The sequence below is a fragment of the Bos mutus genome, chromosome 1, assembly GCF_027580195.1.
Source record: "Bos mutus isolate GX-2022 chromosome 1, NWIPB_WYAK_1.1, whole genome shotgun sequence".
Lineage (NCBI taxonomy): Eukaryota > Metazoa > Chordata > Mammalia > Artiodactyla > Bovidae > Bos > Bos mutus.
In genome coordinates, this window is record NC_091617.1 from 41127933 (window position 1) to 41152176 (window position 24244).

General features: G+C 36.9%; 1 protein-coding gene across 1 annotated transcript in view; it reads left to right on the plus strand.

Moving 5' to 3' along the window:
- The window catches only part of CRYBG3 (crystallin beta-gamma domain containing 3), a 126077-nt gene that overhangs the window by 64823 nt on the left and 37010 nt on the right, over positions 1–24244 (plus strand). The window contains exons 8-15 of the mRNA XM_070368078.1: positions 2129–2265; positions 3526–3640; positions 4802–4837; positions 7208–7341; positions 10708–10834; positions 18292–18434; positions 18535–18661; positions 19569–19601. Coding sequence (XP_070224179.1) covers positions 2129–2265; positions 3526–3640; positions 4802–4837; positions 7208–7341; positions 10708–10834; positions 18292–18434; positions 18535–18661; positions 19569–19601 — 852 coding nt within the window. The remainder of the gene's footprint in view (positions 1–2128; positions 2266–3525; positions 3641–4801; positions 4838–7207; positions 7342–10707; positions 10835–18291; positions 18435–18534; positions 18662–19568; positions 19602–24244) is intronic.

Here is a 24244-nt window from a genome sequence, read left to right on the forward strand (position 1 = left end):
GCCACCATGGAGAAAATAGAACTTATTAGTGAAATCTTTTTCAGCCAACTAGAGAAAAAAAATCAGTCCTCTAGTACAATAGTTGAGAATGTAAGCGATCTTGTTTATATTTTCAATTTTTTAGCCATCATTACCTCTTTTCCATTATACTGTTTCCCTGTGTGATGTAGACTCAAATGCCTCTTAGCTTTTTCCCTTTTAAAATACACCACCCAAACATTGTTTGTATAACACAATGCAGAGGAAACTTATTTGTGTGAGACACTTAGTTATGTATTCTGTTACTGTACCTCAGATCCCTGGGGGAACATTTTAAATAATGTTACTAGAACTCTATTTTTAATAGCAAACAAAAGAGACTTGAAGACTGACAGGTGACTCTTCTGGACATTTATGGCCATTTTTTAAAATGAAACTTTAGACGGAAATAAACTTTTTATACTTTAAAGGATATTTTAGGTTATAGCTTCCTACTGTATTGTGTTTTAGAACTTTCTGAAAACAAGATGTATTAGTTTGCTTGCTTTTACACACTAATCAGAATGGTTAATAATGATTAATAATAGAACTCAGTTTGGAAAAAAGATTAAAAAATTAGATACCATTTTGCAACTGCAAAACAGATTATAATAATAAATATAATTGTTCAGTCTAATAAATGTCACCTCTAATAGTTTATTGCATTTACCTATTTCATTAAAGCAGAGCCATTTGAATACCACAATGTCCTAGATGAGAATTATGCTGCTGAAACTTGAGTCATATAATGAAACACTCAGGATTATTGAGATAGATTAGACAGCACGATTGTAGTTTCAGAGAAGGCAAAAATAATTGTGGTTTTGATATGGTCTTTTTTGAGTTAGAACTAATTATTGAAAACAAGCTTAATGATTACCAATGGGGAAACATGGCAGGAAGGGATAAACTGGAGCTTGGGATTAACATATACACACTACTATATATAAAATAGATAATCAACAAAGACCTACTGGATTGTACAGGGAACTCTTCTTAATATTCTGTAATGATCTGCATGGGAAAAGAATCTTAAAAAGAATAAATATATATATAACTGAATTGGTATGCTATGTACCTAAAACTAACATAAGACTGTAAATCAATTATATTCCAATAGTATTTTTTTAAAAAAGATTTTCATAAGTAAGGATACAGAAAATTATGTCTTCAGTTAGAATAAGGGAAATGTTTACAAAGCTTAGAGAGGCCAGGTGCAGAGATAGCATGGACACCAGTAAGACTGAAGAGTTGTAGGTAGTTAGTGTAGTTGTACATTATTGTGAGTTAGTTAGTTGTGGGTCGTTGCTGTATTTTAAAAGGAAAACCAAAATATGAATATGAATTGCTTGGGTCTCAAGTCAAGGAGTATGATGAGGGATGTGGTTTTCCCACATGCCCAGCTGTATAAAGAGTAAGCTTACTGGATCGATGGTCTAGGCCCGTAGTCAAAGTCTTGGCCTTGATGAAAGACCTTGACAGTGGCAATTTTAAAGAAAAGTTTGACAGGCATGGTGACAGTGGATGTGTGATGAAGTATAGGATCAAATTTCATAATGTCTTTCTTCTTCAAACCAACTCATACTATAGAAAATAAATACCACAAGTAAGAAAACAGATTTCCTTTACCCTCACCTCTAATTCCTACTTCTTTTGTCACTGTAATTTAGATAACCTGCTGAGAGAGTAGTGCCTGTCTGTTATTTATTTTTTATGCTCCCCATGAGATCAGCTTTTATTTAACTCCCTTCCTCCCTATGGCTTTGTTATGCTTCTGAGAAGGAAGGCTTACAAACTCTTGGCACTCATATATTGGTAACTTTGAACATTGCTTAATGGAGCAGGACTTTTAAAAACAAAGCAGAAAGAATCAGGGTAATGTTTTTCAATCAATAATATTCATATAATTTTCATGTTGTCAATGTAACTTCTTAGAAAAATCAGTTTAACAGACTGGTAAGAAGAAACACTGTCTCCTTTATGCTGTTATTGGTTAAAAATTCAGCTGAACAGTGAGAAAAATTTTAACTGCATATCCAGGGTATTGAGGATTCTGCAGTGTGTGTCTCTAGATACTTCAAAGTCAACTTTTTTTTATTATTCTTTCCAGGATTGCAGTATTCCAGAGATAGAGCTTTGCCCACAGTCTGACCCGGCATGTTGCCCTATCTACATCCAGCGAGCGGTCCCCAATTTGGAAGAGCTGAATATCCCCAAATCTGTGTCCTTCACCGTGAAGTCAGGCGTGTATGTATCTGCTTCTCTTCACTACGGTGATTGATGGCTACCAAAGTTAACTTTGTGTCATATTTCAGTTGGTGACCTACCCATTTCTGAAGTGTTAATTTTGCTGTGTATACTTCTGGAGACCTAAGAAAGACTTTTTCAAATATTTTAAAACAGATTCCGTCTTTTTTTCAGATCCAGTTAAGTTTTTGATAGATGACTCACAGAAACAGATACAGGTTCCCAGACACCATTTTTGACAGGTGAATCCATTGTCTTTTCACCCAGCAGACTGTGGGACTGAGAAATAAATATGTATCCCTGACCTAAAACTCTGGAGCCTGAGCTATCTGCAAAGTGTCTGTCTCAGTGCTGGTAGTTACAGAGGGCCTTTATAGTACCAGTGTTTATTACTCTTCTATTCCTGGAAGATAGGTAGAGCTACTCTCCTGTCACAAATGAAGAAATTATGTGGCTTGTCCTAAGCTGCCAGCTGGTAAGCATGGATTTGATACCAGGCCTTTCTAATTCCGAAGGTATCTTCAGGACTGTGGGTCTGAGTTCAGTGCTAATTCAGTCCCAGATTGACTTGAGTCATAAGTTTTGTGATTTCTGGTTCAATGTGGATCCTTCTTCCCTCTTCCTCCATTTTCATCTGCTCTGATGATGGCTGGTGTTGAATTTAGGGGTCACTGTTGGACATCTCCCTTCATCTCTCCCACATGTTAGAACTGTTGGGCAGACCCAGTAATTAACACAGACCTGAGAACTGTCTGTAATTATCAAGTTTAGCTGGTTTCTGGATGGTTCTTTTAGGAATCTTATTTCAAATACTCTTCCTGAGGGAAACCAAGAACTGATCCTGATTCTGAAACTATGAGTCAAGGGTGTAGAATGCATAGTGGAATCCCTGCCTCTGATTGCCCAAGTTTAAAACAGAAACATAGTGGGATGATTTTTATTTTTCAATTATATCCTAATTGCATTAAAGGTTTCACAGCTTTTAAATATTGGAAAACATATAATAGGAAAGTGATGCCAGTGCTTGGAAAACATATAATAAACCAGAATAGTGTCTGAATGTAAGTAGTTAATAACATGTTAATTCATTGTTGTATGTTGTCTAGCAGTGTCACTTTGAATGTGTTTTACTAATGTAATTCTGTGACAGAGATTTCTTCTTCTTTTTGTAGCTTTTTTTTTTTTTTAGCTTTTGACTCTTACAGAGCCAGATTAAAGTATTCCTATTATACTTTAACCAACCATTCATTTCTTATTTAGTTGGCTTGCCTACCCAGATATTAATTTCAAGGGGCAAGCTATAGTTTTGGAGGAAGACCATGGACTCTTTGAGATTTCTGCAGCAGAAATTAAATCATTGCATCCACTTCAAATGGTAAGCAGATATAAAATGAAACATTTTCCCAAGTATCCATGAATTCAAAAATAAGATAGCTCTGATGATTGGTCATGCATCTCAGTCTTGAGACATGTATATGTCTGCTACAGAATGGGCAAACTATTCATACACTGTTGTTTTGTTTCTTTCAGACTTTTTGAAAATATTGTAATGTTTTCTAGAAACATTTCCATTTTAATGTTTTTCTAGATGTTTGAATTTACTTTGTACTATATTTATCACAATTCATGCAGTTTCCTTATAAGGTAATACTCTGACTTTAAAAAATTCTAAATTTGTTTTTTTGATGCTTATTAGAAAATTGCTTGTTGTATATTATACTCTTCCATTGCCATAATGAATGATAAGTTCAGCATTAATAATAAATGGGTAGATCTGTGAATGGTTACTTTCTTAAAGGTAATAAATGTTTGTATTAATGATTTATTTTGTTGCAAATATTTTTATTTGAGAGGCAAATTGTTCAATTAAATAGTGGCTATGTGACAAACCGTTTTTGTGCTGTGCCTTAAAAAAATACTAAAAACCAGAAAAAACAAATTTTAAGGAGTATTACAATGTGGCGTGGCACTGGAAACGAAGAAATTAATACACGAGAGCTTTTGTGAGGAGTGGGTTACCTTTTATGCTCTTATCTCCATGTGGTCACCAAGACAGCAAGTGTGATAGGACTTGGAAGATGAAATGCTCTAACACAGAAAGCCCAAGCCTTTGTAGAGAAGAAATTGAGTATTAAGTCGTTTAGAAATGTACCCTGCCAAATCAAAGTTTTCAGTCTACTAACAACTCCACTCTTCTTCTTGAGATGCTCTGCTGTGGGATTAAATCTTTGATTGGTCACATGTACTTAAGCACTAAAGCTTGGTTTCCTTCCTTGTAGTGGTTGTACTCTGGAAAGTATCTTTCCAAGATTTGTTTACCCCATTTACATTGATATAGAGTAGTCTGACTTGATTTTGACTACTGTAGAGTTCTATACTTAAAATTTTTAAATACCACAACTTAAATTTGGTATGTAATCTTCACCAATCAAGTTTTTATATAACCTACATACATACATACATTACTTAGTTACTTGTGGTTAGTTACATTTTAAATATGAATATATCTAATATTAAAATTTTTTGTCATCTTAAGGGTGGACTGAAAGTGGAAATGCCTATGAACTTAAAGGTGAGTCTTGAACAGACTTTGGTAGCAGGCTAAAAAGTTTGATAATAAATCTTTAACTATTTGTGTGTGTGGTAAGTTGCTTCAGTCATGTCCGACTCTGCAGCCTCATGGACTGTAGCCCATGAAGCTCCTCTGTCCACGGGATTTTCCAGGCAAGAATACTACAGTGGGTTGTCATTTCCTTCTCCAGGGGATCTTCCTGACCCAGGGATTGAACCCACATCTCTTGTATCTCCTGCATTGGCAGGCGAGTTCTTTATCACTAGCACCACCTGGGAAGCCCCTTAACTATTTGGGACTACTACAGTTAAATTGTGATTACCTGAATGTATGCTGGCAATATCTAGGTAATGTATCTTGGGTTTGTGGGCAGTGACTACACAAAGAGGTGGCTGAGGGCCCACGCTCAAATGACGAGAGGGCTCAGTACAGAAAAGTGGAGGTCTGTTCTGACAACCCAGTCAGACCCAGTAAGCACCTACAGGCTGGAAAGATGATAGGTTTGATACTTATTTTATCGGGGGCCAAGGGTTGAGGTGATAGCTAGACTTTCAAGTGGAAATACCCAGCAGGCATTCGGGAGTGATGCTCAGGATGGAGATCAAGGATGATCAGGAGGAGATGCAAGCAGCTTCTATCAGGTGATGTCAGCTTGAAACTATGAGTATCTGAAGGGAACAGCAGAGGCACCAAAAACCGGGGTGGTAGTAATGCCAGAATTAAGTACGTTTTGGAAAAGAAAAAGAAATGGAATTGTAGAATGCCTGTAAAGAGAGATAGGGAGAAAATCAGTGTAGTGATGAAAGATGCAAACAGACCTCTGTTTAATTAGAGTACACCATTTCAGAGGCAGGCAGGGACACAGGGATTCATCCATCCTCCTCTCCAAACCAAGGCATAATTCCCCCAGCTTTCCCATATCTGGGCTTCCTAATTTGTGGAATTGACTACCATTCTCCCAATCACATAGATGGAATTTTTTTTTAAACTTAGTATCTGAATGAATCTAATACAATTTCACTGTATGTTGGAATCATACATATGTGAGTTCTAAAAAAATGCTTATGCCTGGGTTCCATTGAAAAAGATACTTATTTGGCCTGGGGTGTGGTTAAAATTTTTCAGAGCTCCCTAGGTGACTCTTGACATGCAGCCAAGGTTTTGAACTAGTGACCTAATAAGTGCAGAACTGGTTGTGACACTCCCTGAGTGACTTGTCTCAGTCTCTCTGTCTGCTGCATCAGAACTTTGGGCTGGCTCTTCTGTGGACAGTTGCAGTCTGAGGCATGTGAATGGAATGGTTATCCTAGACAGTCACAATTTTTAAGTTGTTAGATGTTGGCTTGTGACTTACTCATCAAAGAATTATTGCTTCTTACTTAGTTTCAATGTGTTCAACATATGTAGCGTGTATTAAACCCAAATAATACTTCATCACTTCCAATACAGCACTCTGAAAATTTAGTATGTAGAAAACAGCAGAAGCAGTACTAGATTTTTTTTTTTTCAGTCTGTGTAATGTTCTCAGTGTTGTTGTTGTTTTTCTTTTTCTTTTTAAATAAAGAAGCTATAACTTGCTGGTTCAGTGTGTCTAAGCATGGGATTTTATTCACCAATTGTATACAAATTATGCCATCAGCCATAAATAGGATCAGGTGATAAAGTGTGGGTAGATGAGTGCTATTACTGTCATCGCTTCCCTGAACCCCAAGGGCAGCTTATGCTGGGGAAATAAAATTTAAAAAATAGAAGGGAAGTACTTGTACCAATCCAAGTTTGAAGTAAACAAAATGCTAGGCATCTGTGTCCTACTGCATTCCCTCCTCCATTTGAACCAAATATCCAATAAGAATACCAAATTTTTTTCAATCATTTCTAACTTTCAGGAAGTTTTTTATTTAAATTCAAGTATATGCATGTGTAATTCTTCTCAGTGATTAGTAGTGACCATACAAGCAATGTTGTAAGAAATAGCAAGTTTTCTCAAACTCAAGAGAATTTTGGTTTCTTAATAGAGGAAATTCAGTAAATATAAGGCGGGTCTGTATCAAATATTGAACAGAGAAAAAAACATAGATAGTTCAAGACAGTTTACTCTTTGCAGTGGACCTAGGATTTGGGTAAATAGAACATGTAATTATATTTGAGTATTTTGATATAAGAGAAACATTATCAAGATATTTAATCTTTGTAATGGATAAAGACTCACATATTCCTTGTGAATGTTGGACAGTATTCTATATTTTGAGTATAAAGGAAGAAAATGAACAGTAGTCCTTCATTCAGATTGTGGCCCTCAGTGTCATATAGATCAGTATGTATCTATTCTAAAATATGAGCATGCTAAGTGGTTTTTTTCATATTTTTCAGGTTATTATTTATGAAAAACCTCACTTCCATGGACAGGCCAAAGAGTTCAGTGAACACATAGATTCTGTCCCTAATTTTTTAAAAAATGATGTAGATTTTCATGGAATTGGATCAATCCGTGTCATCGGTGGAGTGTGAGTATTATATATTTTCCATATGCAATTCCCTTGTCTAGTTTTGAAGATCAGCACACAAAATGTGCTGAGCAGAGCAAAAACAACCTACCTTAATCTAAAAATATACATCCCTTCTGAAATGTGGGAAATAAAACCTATTACTGACAGCTTTCTGTGAACTCTTATTAGTATTAGAGATTTTGAGATAGATTAAATGAAGGGAACAGTTTCTAAAACTTAAGCACTTAGTATTTGTAAGCACAGTATAGAAGATAAGAATTGCAAGACAAGATTATTTCTCAATAGATTATGCACATGCATGAGAGTCCCAATTTTCACTCTGTTCTACCTCAGTTGACTTTTGGTGCTAAGGGTCTTGGCAGTGAGTCCTCTCTCATTAAAGAGGTAGCCTGGGTTGTGCGTTTACAAAATCAAGGGTTCTTGACATTGGTTACCTTCTGGTCCTGCACTGTTTTTAAGAAAGCTCCCTAAGAACCAATCCAAGCGTAACCAATGCACCTCTGCCCCACTCTGAATCAGCAGTTACTGGACTGGGGTGAAACTTTGTATTTGTATCCTCACAGGTAAAACCATAGAAAAGAAGCTTTCCTCATAACTTAATTGCCATGGTCAACTCAGGGCTAGAATTCCTTCAGACAACATGTTAATCTCTCTGTTGATAGGTTGAACTATTAATATTTGAAATGTTGGTTTATTTTAATTTAAGCATCAATATCTCTTACTTGCAGTACATCATATAACTTGGTCCTTGTATTCTAGCAAAAGATGCTGCTCAAATATTTCATTCAAAGAAGTTAAATGACTTGTTTAAGATTACTCAAGGGTCTGTATTTTCAGTTAGTCTTAGTCTTTTCAGTTTCTGACACTAGATCAAGTAATGGATATACTAACCAAAATGGAAATGTACCATGCAATGCATTGGATATGTAGGTCATATCTGTAAATGGTCTTGTTACTGATCAAGGTTCTTGACCTCCTTAATCAATAGGAATTGATCAGAGACCAGACTGGAAATTCAGGCAAGGCTTTATTAAGGCTCCTGTTGCAGCAGAGGGGATCAAGAACAAACAGCAGGATTCCCCTGCTTGCTTGTTCCCTGAGGTAGAGGCGAGCTTGTTCCTTATATGGAGTGAGGGTAGGGGTTGTCCAGGAATTGACGGCTTAGTGGTTTGCCCACCCCTTAGGTGGTATCATCTGCAGAGGGCATGCACAGTTCTCCGCTTTCACTCCTCACCCCCTGCTTTTTCTTTCTTGTTTTCAGTCTCTTTGTGTCTTTTGTCCCGAATTTGCCCCAACTGTACATGAACACAGTGATTTGTAGTCCTGTAGTTTCTTGGTACTTTGTTCCTCCAGGAGAGGTTTATTCACGTGTAAGCATTGCAGCACTGCAGCGAAGGGTCCCAGGCCCCAGCCTGTCTCAGTCTGACATATTAGTTATTATCCAGTTCCTCACCTGTGAATTTAAAAAATTTATCAGAGGCTTTAAAAACAAATCTGTTTTGGATAAATTTTTATTGTGTTGTATGTAGTCGTAGTGTTCTCTGATCCGTGGACATGTGTGCTTCTTATTAGTCCTGTAATAAAATATTTTTCTTTTCTTTCCTTTAAGATCTGAGTGATTTTTATCATGAACTAGATTTTGATTTGCATTATTTTCTAAGTGTATTTGTGATTATTTTATAAAATCTCAAAATATTATGGCTAGTAAAATATTATACACACTTTCATTTTTTATATAACACCTGCAGGAGAAAAATGTGATGTCCAATATAAAGATAAACAGGTGACTTTTATTTTTTTCACTAATTCTACTTTTTTTTTTTTTTTGCTGCTTCACTATTTCATTATTTTTCACTTTTAACTCTTGAACTTTATCTGTAAATAATAGGAACTCTTCCTCACCTCTGTCTTAAGGAGTCTAGAGAAAATGAGGTTGATGTGTCTTAATTTTTCTCAGATAACATCTATTTTTAAATATCCCAGATATATGTAAATTTAATCTTAATTAAAACTTAATCTATTGAGAAAGGCTGTGCAGATTTTTGAACTGTCATACTTTACTGATTTCTCCTTTAATATTAGGTCTTCTGTATGTTTTTCCCATTCAGGTATATTAAAAGCATGTTTTGAATAGTCCCATTTATATAAACTTAGAATTTGAAAGTTCTCTTGTAAAATTTATTTTCACATAGTAGTTTAAGAATACAATAATAGTAGTTTCTTTATGTATTACAAATATGCTAATATATATAAAATGTTTATTCTAACTCACATACACCCTTACCCTTTTCCCTACCGTAGGCACACCTACAGAAATTAGATATGGGTTCAAGAGTACTGAGTGGCTACTGTTACTTCGTATCCTAGGAAAACAGTTCCTAGGAATACTTTTTGTATCTTCCCAAAAGAATGTAGTTAGCCCTGCCCGGCTTCATTTTGACAATCTCTAGAATTCAGAAGTCCCCAACCCAGGAGCGCCCAATAGTCACTCTTGGAATCTGCCCCATTGGAGCGGGTCCCACTCTAGTTACACAGTGCCAGCTAAGGGCAGATTTAAGCAGGGCAGCGTGTGTTTTATCTATGCGCACGCTGCTTTAGCTACTGTGGGTTACTGCAGATTAAGGTAAGTTTCCTGAAGAACTAGTGAGTAACAGTGTTTATCAGTGTTCGGTACTGATAATTTTAAATTAGAAGTCAAGAAACCTCTGTCCTTGGAAAGTCTGCCATGGTGCTTCCTGTTTCCATTATCACCACTGATAAAATGGTGGGAGCAACATTTCCTACCTGTAAATATTTACAGAAGTCTTTGTATATATTTAGACCACCAGGGCTAATATCAGCCCAGTCACATTTCCCAGTTTCTCCTTGCTAAACCCTCCTACAGGAGGGTGTTTCTGATCCAAAGCTGATGACAGGTTCCTTCGAGTTAAACCCTAAATACATGTTTAATATAGTGATCATTCTGTGATTCCAGCAGGGCTTAATCAGAAAAATAAGACTGATTGTCTTTTAATCTTATTGTGGATTTGCAGTATTTTTTCATTGTCTGTGCTTTCCATTATTTTTTCCTTGGCAGGCTATTCTCCGACCACGCTGTGATGGTGGTATAGGGTCAGGCCACAAACATTTAATGTGTTCCGGTGTTGCAATCCTGTAACAGCTAACCTTTTGTTGGGAAAAGCCTCCAAACTATAAAAATTATTGATCCATGAAGTTTACACCATTCATTTGTCTCTGTAAATGCTAGCAAAATAAATGTATTGCTTTTTTAAGAGATGGTGATGTGCAACTGGGTGCTTTATCACGATTTTCTTCTTGACTGCAGTTTTACTAATAACTCAGTTGTATGTCCTCTATTTGTAGATGGGTTGCCTATGAAAAAGAACATTTTAAAGGCCAGCAGTTCTTGCTCGAAGAAGGAGATTTTGAAGACAGTAATGCCTTTGGGGCATTAAGTGGTTCCATCTTGTCTTTCCGGTACTTACAAGCTGTAAGTTAACTTCCTTTTTCTTAGTTTTTTCTTTTTTTTTTAGCTTTCCATGAAAATTGGACATGACCTCTGGTAGAATATAAAATGATAATATGTTTCTACTATCTGAGACCATTAAACTGAATGGCTTATATCACTTGCCTTTCTTAACTGCCATGATTATTACAGAATATTTGTATTTTTCATCCATTGATTCCATAATCATTTTTGAACACCTGCTGTTAGATAGATTGTGTCAGGTGCTGGAGATATGATGGCTAGACACTGACTCCCTATGTGGTAGGGTTGGTAGTACCTATGTAAATGTTTGATATTGTTTGACTGTGATTGGATTCAACACTAAGTATTCAGGATACCCAGAGAAAAGTCAAATACTTCCCTTTTGAAGTAGACAGGAAAAGAGGGCAGCTGAGTTGAAATTTCAAGTTTGAGAGCTAGCTAAGTGAAATTTGGGAACAGGATGAAGAAGAAAGACGGGTGTTTTAGCAAGAGGTTAACATTTTAAAAAGCAAGGATGGGAGCCAGTGTTGGGGATGAGCTCATGCAGGGGGCATCTGGCAGTGTCTGGAGACATTTTGGATTGTTATGACTTTGGGAGGGTGGGAGGTTGTCAGGCTACAGACATCTAGTGGGTAGAGGCCAGGGAGGCTGTTCAATCCCTACAATTCACTGGACCGCCTCCGCAGCAAGGAATCATCAGCCTAAAATATTACTGGTGCTGAAGTTGAGAAACCCTCATATAAGTGAAACTGATATGTTTTGGAAATGCAGTAAAATCAGGATATTAGAGCTTGGGAAGATGAATCCAGAGCCAGAAAATGAAGGGCCTTATATGCCATGTTGAGGCGTTCACACTTTTTTTCTTGACTTGACCAGAAGGAATGAATTTTAGGCCTAGTGAGTGTGATTAGATTAGCATTTTAGAAAGGTTTTTATTTTTTTGGTGAATGTATCAAGAACTAGCATGAGGTAAAGGAGGTCAGCCTGGAGGCAGGAGGTCTAGAATGTTCCAGGACTGGGAAACACAGGGAAGAGGAAATAGAAGGACGCTAGAGAGTTCTGCAGGATATCAGGGCTTGCTTATCAGATGTTGCTCACTTTTCTGACCAGCTCTGGAGACTTCTTTAGTGTGTTCAGAGGGCCATGTTTTCTCATAGTTAAGAAGTTATACCACTGCAGTATATTTCCAAAATAATCTTTACCCATATAAACTCTAAACTATCTGGCATGGCCTCCAAAGCCACCTTTTGAAAGAATTGATGATGCAGTGAAGGGTGATCCTTGGGTCCAGGTGGGCTCTGTGTGCTCTGTCCCCTAAGTTTCTATCTGTCAGGGTCACAAGCACCACTGTTGCAACGCCTCACTTGGTTGGGCAGCAGGAGCCAGAATGGGAGAGAAGAATCACAGGGAGTAAGGGAGCTTTTTTTTTTGTCCACAGTGATCCTTGTTAATAAAAAACTGAGTTGAAAAACCAGTTCTACCTAAAAGAAGTGTAGCAGAGCCAACTGAAGATTGGGTACTAAGTTGTCTGAGCAGTGGACAGGTAGCTTTTGAGGTATTTAGTACACAATTCTAATGTACAAGGGCCACGGGTTTTCTCTAGCCACTTCTTCCTTGAGCACTAAAAGGCACGCCAGACAAAACATGATAAAGCCTGCGTCTTTTTCTCTTTTTGTTCATGATAACCACGTGCATTGAGGAAGTTAAGCATCATGATTCAGAGCATCTCCCACCTAGTACTGAATGATTTTAAGAATTTCCCTCCTGATTTAAAAAAAAAAGTGGAGCCGAAGTTTGCTTCTAGAAATGTTCAGCAGAAAATGTGATGGTATCTTCCAAGGTGACTGCGACTAAAACAGGCAGAACTCCAAGATTTCACTAGTTGAATTCTTCAAATAGTAGGAAATGTGAAAAGAAAAAAACACTATAGCTAAAAAGTCAGGAGATACTTGATATAGACAGTCTATGAGAATATACATTGGAAAAATTGCCAGAAATTGCCATGTTAAACTACTGCTGCAAATAGAAGTTTTGGCTATTTTTGAAAATGTTAACACATAGTTTTTAATACACATAATTTCCTTCAAAGAAAATCTATTCTCTTTAAATTAGGTTAAAAAAATTAAGATTAGCTTGTAAAGATAATATCATCATCCTCATTATGATATTGCTAACATCTTCAGGTGCTTACTAATGGCTTTACATGCATACTTGTACTTAATCTTCACAACAATGATGAGATAGAGAGTTTTATGACTCCCACATTACAGATACAGAAACTGAGGGTCTCAGAGCGTAGGCACTGTGCCCAGGTGCAGAGCTGTAGTTCGATGGGTGACTCTGTCTTACTGTAGAGCCCGTGTCACGTTTCCCATTTTCCTTGTCACAGAATGACTAGACTAAAAAGCACTTCAGGAGTGGAAATCTGGAATCTCATTCAGCCAATAGCTTATTAACATTTCATTTGTAGCAGTAAATATATAGTTACTCTGCAGACTAATACACATGTATAGTAAAGAATTATTTACATAAATTTAAAACAGTCTGAAAATTATGTTCACTCAAATGTTTTCAGATGAAATATTTTCTTCAGACATAGCATGGAATTGGGTAGAGGTTCTCTTTATAAAAACCACTTTATTGAAGCATGATTGGCATGTAGAAAGCTGTACGTATTTATTGTATACAATTGAGGCATTTGGGAATAAGTATATACCCATCAGACTTATCAAGGCCCTGGACATACTTGTCTCCTCTCAGAGTTTCCTCATGCCCTCTTTATAATTATTAATTTTTTTGTGATAAGACACAACATAAAATCTACCCTCTTTGAAAATTTTAAATATATGATACAGTTATTGTTAGACATAGGGTGAACAGCTCTTGGGGTTGTCATAGACAGTGGGATTAACAGGCAGAGCCGATGTGAGACAGATAGACTCTCAAAGGTATCTAACCTGGGAAAGAGTAAAGCACTGCTTTTGAGATCTAAGTTGAAATAATATCAAATAAACAGATGAAAGGTAGAAAAGTTGCATAACATAATGCAGTCTTCTAATGTCCTGGCTCTAGTATATGGAACACTCTAGATCTACAAAGGTCAGATCTTGGACATGTCCCTTAGGGATAATGTGGTCTGTGTCACAAAGTGCTTTGGAGAGGATGACCAGCAATGTGTTTCTAATTCCAAATGAGTCAGGCAGATATAGTGACTTGGAGTTGATTATTTTATAAAGAGAAAAGGACCAGGAGGAAGGAATATAGCAGTAATTTAGACTCCAGGGCTTAAAGAAGGAATTTTTATTCTTGGCTCTCTCTATACATTTCTTGGTATGCTTATTTTCCCTCAGTTTCATACTCGCCTAGGTTTGGATTTGCTTTTGTTCTGATTTTTAGACTCGGGGCCTCTTTTCAGATCTGTAAAACCAGGTGGTATGCAGCAGACACCGTTGTATCCCCTAAATTAATGGACACATCAGATCTCCCCTGGTGTCTTGGTGTCTTGTTTTATGCTGCCCACCCAGGGGGTTGTCGTGCAGGAGTTCCAGAACCTGATGAGCTGAGGGATTTTATGGAATTTTAAAGTAATCAAATTATTGATCCTTAAGACTTATTTTTGGTCCTGAAGCAACTGCTCATTAGCTCATTCTAACAGTGGGGAGTACTGTGCCTGAGACTGCATTAGACTCTCCTGATTTTTGGTTCTGTTTAAGTGCTTTAAAATGGAGTGCAGATTTGAGGTTCCATCATTATTCATCTTTCTGGAGCAACAGAGCTCCACTTTAATGCATATGACTTTGAAAGTTTTTAATAAGTTTAAGTTATTTAATTTTGCTTATAGTTGGAATGATGGTAACCTGGTAACCTCACAGGAATTGGGTCCTATTACAGTCACCTCATGAACAAAGCAATTAGAAGGTTTGGTTTTTTGTTTTTGTGTTTTCCTGCATATTTTATTTATTTTACTTTGGACATGTGACCCTGGAGATTTTGCCCCAGATGATTGGATTTGGCTTAGAGTTAGAGCTCCCCGCAACAGGAACACCATATTGATGGCAGCTAGTCAATTGGATCAGATATTGTGTATTTGGTAGGTTTGAGTGTAACAAGCAGAAAGGGTCAAAGCCAGGAGACAGACAGACTCAGAAACATTTTTAGAAAAAGATGGAAAGCGGAAGCTACAAGGCAAAGAAAGCTATGAATAAACAAAAGGAGGAGGTTAAATGAGAACAGTGTCTCTGTTAGGAGACCCCTGTGCCCTTGGCCACATCTCTGGGCATGGGAGCCAGAGCAGGAAGGACAGAGACTCCAGCCATGTGAGTATATTTATTTGTGAACCCGTGGACTGCCAGCACTTGTACTTGGCACCAGGTCCTGTGACAGTAAAGCCCTCCTTCTCTGCTCAGCCCCAGGCTGCATCATGGCCCAATGGCCTGTGCCTCCGGCCTGCTTCCCAGCTTACCCTCCTCATGGCTGCCAGTCTCCCACAACCCATGCCATAGGATTCATCAAATCAATGCTCAAGTAAACGTCACATCATAACACAAGTAGTTTCTCAATGAAAAGCACAATCACAGCACATGTTCCCATTTTACTCCAGCATGATGCAGTGGCCCATAGAATACCTCAGTTTATCTCTGCTCCCCTATAACCCTAACAGGGAGTAGAGAACACTGGTAGGGGCAGACAAGGTAAAAGCAGAGGTGGGTCATCGCAGAGTCACAAGAGTAGCGGGGGAGAGGTCTGTGTGTGAGAGCTGCTGAAGGCCTGCCCATCGTGGTTGGGCCTGACTTGGTTGGCAGCTGTTGATACCAGTTCCTGACTAGGACCCAGATGGCCACCTTCAGTTGTCATCACCACGCTGTATCCTCAAAACCACCTGGAACTAGGTATGTACTTTCAGGTTGTAAGAAACAGAGGCAAGTTCATGTTCCTTGGGTGACGGAAGTTTATTTTGTTAATATAAGCAAGTTTGTTGATATGGCACCCAGGCTGTAAAATTTCATCAGGGAGGCTTGTCCTGGGCAAGCAAATCTCTGTTGTTGTTTAGTTGCGAAGTTGTGTGCAAATTTTTGTGACCTCATAGACTGCAGCCCACCAGGCTCCTCTGTCCATGAGATTTCCCAGGCAAGAATACTGGAGTGGGTTGCCATTTCCTTCTCCAGGAGATCTTCCCAACCCAGGGATCAAGCCCATGTCTCCTGCATTGGCAGGTGGGTTCTCTACCACTGAGCCACGAAGGAACCCACGAAATCTCTAATAGGATGTTCGAGCCTTGATTTAATATATGTATATTCTAGGTTTATATTTGGAAAATTCCAGATCTATGTCTATAATGAGATACAGAAATATGAATATGTGTATATGTGTATGCTGCTGCTGCTGCTGCTAAGTCGCTTCAGTCATGTCCGACTCTGTGCGACCCCATAGACGGCAGCCCACCAGGCTCCCCCGTCCCTGGGATTCTCAAGTACATGCATACATATATACACATATATATGTAAAATCAGGATTTAAAGAAGCTCAAAAAGATAAGTGCACGTGTTTGAAAAGTATTCTATTAATAAGATGAGGGATAGATGGTGGGAATCATAAAGACTAAATTCACTTAGCTTCCACATTTTTAAGATGTAAAAGTAATGAAGGTGACAGGTGTTCTCAGGTTCCACATGTTTACTCTCAAGGAGGAATTGAAAACCCAAATATGGCTTAGAAAATATAATAAAAATTTCTGGTAAAAAGCCTTTATCTTTTTTCCTGAAGTTTCAAATGAAATTTGACCCAGCTGTGTCAGCAGTTTTTAAAATCCAGTTGACATGTTAAGTTGTAAGTGCAAGAGAATTATTTTTTCAAATGTATTTTCTTTCTCCTCATAGATGCTTTGTTTTTATTGGATACTGTTTTGCTTGTTCATGTAAAATGAATGTTTGTCCTGGAAATCTTAGATTGTAATAATAATCATAATGAGAAATTTGATAGTGTTTGAGATATATAGAAGCTGATAACATTTTTCTGTAGGTCTAAAACTTTAGCTACAAACAATGAAATAATAGGCAGAAATAAAGAGTTTTTATTTTTTTAATGCATTCTGTATTTTCCAGTTAAAAATACACCTATTTGAAATTTTGAAAAAATATAGGGTAAAATTTTTCAACTTCTGGACCCAAAGGTAACCACTCTTGGTTTTTCTTTTTTTTTCTTCTATCCTTTTTTAAATGAAAAGTTGAGGGTTTTGTGAGAACTTATAATCTTACCAAGCTTTTAAGTTTTAGTTTTTGTCCTACTCTTTTATCCTTACATTTATATCTGACAATGATTAAGAGTTTAGAATAGACAAACAGATTTACACTCAAATTCAATTCTCTGCCCCTCAATAGCTGTGATATATCGGAATTGCCTCAATTTTGTCAGCTGTAAAATAGGAGTGATAGTAAAATAATCACATCAGAAATAAGGCATGTAAAGCTCTTGGCAGAAGTGAGTATGTGATATATTTTTAACTGTTAACTTGTTAAAAACTCTCCTTAATTGTATTTATTCCATCAAGCAGTGGATGTTTAAAGGTTTGTGTTTGTAAATCTTTTGGACATTTATACTGTTCACAGCTTTTCACTATGATAAATAATTCATCTTTGCATATAAATTAACTGTCATTTAGTTTTAGGAAACAAGAAAAAAGGAATATCACACTCAAAGAATAAACAATTTCAGGTTTTTAAATATATGTCTAAATTGTTTTCCAAAATAGCTGCAGAACGTATATTTCCACCAGGGACATTCCCTGATAAAACTGGTCTTTTAGATATTTCTTGACTTAAAAAGTGAAACTGTATCTGTTTTAATTTGAATTGCTTTATTCTTGTTGTGAAGTTAGACATTTGTTTGTTTTTAACATTAGTCTTTTTTGTGAATAATGTTTATTTTGTGAATTCCGTGTCAAGTTGGGTATTATAATTTTTCTGTTATTTTTAAGTATTCTGTCTGACTACATGGAGATGTTGTCCTCTGATTTTAGTTTTTATAAAACATTTTTTTTCAAGCAAATTTCATTTATTCTGTTATATTTAAACTCATAAAATCCTCTCCCACAATACCCACAGTACATTGTATGTTTACTTTCTGTTTCAGGTGGCTTTTGCTCTTTAGGCACAAGTTAGACTTGAGTTTCCTTTATAATTACTGTTATATATGATAGTCTGTAAGTCCCAGCAATTTACTGACTGTGAACTAACTTCTAGTTTCATAAAATTGTATTTCCCTGCCTAAAGTAAATTCAGACTTATGTTTTCTTTAAACTGTTTAGGAGTAATGCCTATTAAAATTGTTTTCAGTGCCATTTAAAATTCTTCCTGAAGTTGTGTGAAAATTATCCCCAAAGCATGTGAAAATTGCTAAGATACAGCAAGCCATAAAACAAAATGCCTGTGTTCTCTAAACTTTCCTCTTCTTCTTTTTAGAATTTCATAGAATCTTCAATCACACTGTTTGAATCTGATCTGGAAAGTGGGAAGTTTATTGACATTACAAATCAGGAAATTTCTGACTTAGAAGAAATTGGCTTTGGCAGTGAAACAAGGTCCATTCACGTTAAAAGTGGCGTGTAAGTTGACTCGTAGGAATCATGAGCTTCTTTGGTGTTTAAATTGTTGGTTGCTCAATTCTGTGTCACCTCTGTTCTTTTTCTTTTTTATCCTACTTAGATGGGTTGCCTACCAGCAGAAGTTCTTCTGTGGAGAACAGTACATTTTAGAGAAAGGGAAATACAAGTGCTTTTTTGACTGGGGAGGATCAAATAATACAATCATGTCAATACGACCCATCCAGTTGGTGAGTTAAATATGAACATAGCCAGTGGCATGTAATGGCATACAGTTGAATGTGTAGAACAGGTTTTAAAAAAGTGGGACTGTTGGAGTATGTTGTTAGGTATCTATAGAGAAAATGAAACAGCATATGAATTTCTGTAGACTCCATAGAGAGCTAGTAGGTAGTATTAGCACCTCCGTGATTAGGAACTCTTGTCATTTGATCAGTTCATTCTTCCAGTAGCGTGTATTTAGTGCCTTTGACATGTCAGACAGGACTGATCACTGGAGATAAAAGATGAATAAGCCTGCCCGGATGGGTCTCTGTGTCTCTTAGAGGAGACAGACAGTTATTATGCACTATTACTTACAGTATGACTAGTGAGAAAATGAAGTGTGTAGGCAGGTGTAAGCAGTGCTGAGGGACTGGGGCTCTGGGGACCATGCCAGACTTCAAGAAGAGATGCATTGAGTGATGTCTAAGAGGATAAAAGCAATCTTTCCAGAAAAGGAAGTGGAGCAGAAAAGGCAGTTCAAAAAGAAGGAATCATCTCCACATGTGCAAAGTTACAAAGTTATGAAAGAGTGTGGCCAGTGTGGATAATAACAAGCACTGCAGAACAGTAAGGGTACCCATGAGATAGTGATGGGAGAGAAGTATGGGAAGTTCAGGGTCTGTCTTTCTAATGGACACTGGGGTACATTTTTCTTTTAGCTCAAAATGAATATTACTCAAAATGAATTAGTAATAAATATTAAGGTTATTATAAACTAATTTAGTAGATTATTTGAGGGTCCTTACCAGTGCAAAGAATCTAGTAAATTGGTCAGATCATATACTTTGTTTTCCAAAGGATATTTTCAGCACTTTCAAAGACAACTAAGAATATACGATTATAATTCTTAAAATGTTTTTATATATGTTTCAGGAACCACTTGGGATAAATGAGCCTCCACATTTGGTATGTTTAAAAATATTCTTAACTTATAATTGTTAAAAATTGCTTACTAAATATGCGTGCCCTTTCTCTCAAGTCTGCCTCTTTCCCTCAGATAACTTTTATGTGTCTGCATGGCAGTGCAGTTCATATTGTACTAGGAACTTGTGGGCACCAGTGTGCTCATCCTCGTTACTGACCACATTGGCCTGGGTTTGTCACCGTCCTTTGTTTTTCTTCTACTAGACCTTCAGCACTGACCACTTTGGGTTCGTCTCAGATCTCTGCCACTCTTTTTTTCCTGTTGCCCATCCATCCTTCAACATCACATTCTTAATCAGCATAGTATGTTACGCTGTCCTGTGGAGGAGCAAACTTACCATGGAGAGATGGCATGCTTATTATGTAAATGTATTTCTAAACCCTAAGTCACAAATTTCTTAAAAGCACTGGTAAAACTGCAACCCTGCTTCTTTATTTCTAGTATGTTAATGGTTTGAAGGATTGGGTAATACTCTGGAGCCTAATATTTGTTTATTATCCATTGAGAGCTAGAAATTGTGTTTACTTACTGCTTCCAATAACTCTGTGAGGTCAGGATTTATCTCATTTATTCATGAGAAAAAACAAGATTTAGAATTCAAGTGAGCATCATTTCACACAGCCCAAGGTCACAAAAGAGGCACTTTTTGTATCTAATTCCAAGACTTTACATCAAAGGAAAACATATCTTGGTACAAGCAGTACAACCATATAAGAAAGGGGGTAAAATGCAGTGCTTCCTCTGTCTCATTTAAAATAACAAATTTAGAAAAATTTCTTCAAAAAGCCAAAAAGAATGATTGGTTCTAAGTATTTGACATTTGCTAGTTTTACATAATGTTGAATCTTTTTCTCTGTGTACATTTTGCACGTTCCTGTCAGTGTTTATATATCTCAAATCAGCTTAGTTTAAGCCATGTTTCTCTTCACCATGTTTTCAGGTTTTATTATTTTCTGATTAGCTCAGGCCCCTTGGGAACATTTCCTCTCTGAATATAACTCAGTTTCTGGAGACACTTCCTGCCAGATCTTTATTTTGAATCTTAGAAAACTCCAACCATGGACTTTCAAAGCACTTTTTTTTTCCACATGAATCAATGTAACATGAGTAGATAAAAGAGATAAAACTGGGATAATTCCAAGCTGCACATTCTCTAAGTTTTAAGTGCAGATAAAAAAATCACATTCTTTTAAGCTCTGTTTCTCCCCTTCCTCCTCCATTCCCTTTTTTTTTTTTTTTAAATGAACTTCCTTGTTTGGGACAGATTGCTCAGAGGATTTTCTTTATAGTATTTCCAGTCCAACTTGAAGAAAAAGGAAGCAGCCGCAAACACCCAGTGAAATTGGCCCCGTTTATTTTCTGAATATGGTTCAACCACTGCCTTGTGAAATAAAGGTCCTGACAAGTGTATGACAGCTGGACATTTGGTAACAAGCAGACAAAGCTGCCTTATTTACCCAGTATCAAAGCTCTTATTATTTCCACTGGACCAGATTTTCAGAAAGTTTAGCTTGTTTTCAGTTACCCAAATGAAAACAAGCGGATCTTGGCTGATAGTCTGGTTCCTTTCATTAACGATAAAGTTATTTTCTCCTTCACAAGTAGTTGTGATAGTCAGGTTGACAGTGGTAGAGGCTGTGTTTATATGGGGTAGTTATTTTTCTCTGTCTGAGGAATAAGAAGGAAGTTACATCTCCAGTTCAAATAACAGAGGGAATTCTTAACATGCTGGTGATTTGAAAGTAAACCTCAAGTCACCTGAGAAGCAAAAAGCCAAAAAGTACGTGTGTAGAGATTTACGCTAGTAAAAATACCATTGCCGATGTGGAAGCATAGGATGATGATATATGTCTTATCTGAGACACAGAATACCTCCTTTTATTGAGAAGATTGTTTTTTACCTGTGACTGAAGGTCGATTCACCAGGTCTGATTGCCAGCTTACAATATATGATACAAGAACAGGATCATTATAGAGTTCTTCATAATTAGCAAATGGCATTTTATTTTTATTTTTCCCAGACCAAAGAAAAATAGAATGTGAATTATGTTCATGATGTCCTCGTCTCTCTCTTTTCACAAGTCCGGAATATCTGCACTCTCACTAGATTAACTCATATAAAAGTGAGTTTTGTTTCCAGTGAGATTGTATTCCAGGCCTCCATTCTCTAGAAATTCTGTTTTCTCCCCTGTGACCCAACTAAGGACCTTTCTTTCCTGGGATCTTTTTCAAGTCCATTTGCAGTATAGTTATAAATTTGAATTTCTTTAAATATTGAGCCTCCGTTCCATTTTATATGTGATTCTAGCTCAGAAAAAGCAACTTGAGTATTTTCTTGTATTGGATAATTCAGCCAGATTGAATTCTCAAGAGATCACAGGCCCTTTAACAGTGGTGGTTACTGTTACCATGTATGGAAGATAAGAAAACAATAATTCTAGTCAAGTCAAATATTAGTAAGATTCAAGAGCAGTATAGGAAAACATTGGGGGGGCGGGTACTAAGACCAGATAGTTTTATTTATTCAAATGCTAAAATAATTTCTCTGAGAATACTCTGTCTTGTCTAAATGAGATATTCTGCAGTCCATGGTGTCACAGAGAGTCAGACATGACTAGTGACTGAAGAACAACAATAAGAACAACATGACCAGATCCTTTTTATCGACTCCAGAGGCCAGAAATACTCAGGAAGTAGTACTTATCTAAGTAAAGAAAGCTCCTCTGAGTAAACAGGGAAGTAAAATCACTATAGAATCTGCAGTTGATATGAGAAGTACATAGCGCTGCAATATGAGACAATGCGATGTAATGGAAGAGTGGAAACAAAGACTTTTTCTCTTTAACGTCCAGTACGTTTACTTGCAGGAAGTCCACAGGGCTGCGGAACATCTCATTTAGATAGGATAGAGTGTTCTCAGTTGAATTATTTTAGCATTGGAATAAATAAAACTACATTCAAAAATTATTCTGATATTATGAAGTAAATTAACAAAGCACAACTTCCTTTGTTCAGTAATTAAGTTCTTGAGGTTTTAGTTTGTCATACTGAAGAACTATTACATTTGTTTATGTGTATTATAAATGAAAAATACATAGTAAAAGAGAAAGGATTTCTACAAAATTTTCATCATAAAGGGGTGATAATATCTGCTTCAAAGCGTAGTTCTAAAGAAGACACCAGACAGTATATGTGAAAAGGCACTTGGAAACCACTGCTACACTGCTGCTTTTTTCCTCTGTGCACTCGCATTTGGGGCTGGTAGGCACGGAACCGTGCTTACATGGCACGGAAGGATGGGTGTAATTAGAAACAACTCATTTCTTGTTCATCTGACTATTCATCTGTGTTCTATGCCACATATCTGAGTTGTTTTGTATATTTATTCTCCATTAACCAGAAAAGGAAACCAAAATAGTGACTCATCCAGCTAGCTCTTCACAGGACTTATTTTTCACCAGGACACTGCCACTTAATTTCACCCAGTATGTGCTTAGTCACTCAGTTGTGTCCGACTCTTTGCAACCCCATGAACAGTAGCCCACCAGGCTCCTCCGTTCATGGGATTCACCAGGCAAGAATACTGGAGTGGGTTGCCATTTCCTTCTCCAACCCAGTATAAAAACCACAGATTAATTATTATAATTAGAAGTCACTGAGTTGGTTTCTGTGCGTCCATCCTCAGAACATTATTATGATGAGAATTATTCTATTCTGAGGCATTTGTGAGGTAGTTAAAATGAGGTGTTACTTTTCTGGGGTTGGACACATCTTAAGTGAATCATATCTCATTTAGGGGATAAAAATAAATTCAAATCAGTATTAAGTCCTTTTTTTTTTGGTTTTCATAAAGAGTATTTTAACTATTTGAGTCAAAATAAATCTTTATGACAGACTCTGTATGAGAGTGACAGAGACAGAAAATTTTAATGCTTCTGGGTGTGAAGACTAAGACTAAAAAGTAGAAGCAGTTATAACATATACTATCTGAAATATGATTAACGTGCATCATAAGTTGTCCAGGATTTGACATTTCATGGCTTCATGGTAAAATATTGAAGTGTAAATCTTAAACTCAGCAATATGAATATAATTAATTCAACAAACTGGGAATACATGCAATGAATCAGACAGCTGTGATCTCTATCCTCATGTGCCTTTTCTGATTGTTATTGTAAATAAAGATAATTTTTGCTTGTAGGAGAAATCACTCCACATTTTGAAGAGTTGAACGTGATTTACTTTTTAGCTTCACGTTCTACAAACCTTTAAGTTAAAAAGCATCATCTGAAAAACCACCAACTGAAATCCTTATCAAGGAATCCAGGGCAGTTTGCCTGGACATGTAGAACTGTGCATATACAGGGAAGCATTCCAGAGGTCTGTATTGTCTTGGACTTGCTTTTGCCTTTTCCTACCAAAGGCCCGTGGTAGGAACTTGACGGGTCATGCCTCCCTAAGGCTGGGAGTCCCTTGGTGTTTTAACACTCCAAATACAGCCTCGTTTCACATGAGGAAATCATATTGTATAAGGGGGAGTGGATTCTCAGCTTTCTGGCTTGGACTTGGCTTTGATATCAGACCAGGCAAGGTCAGAGCAGAATGAGATAGCCAAGGAACAGTT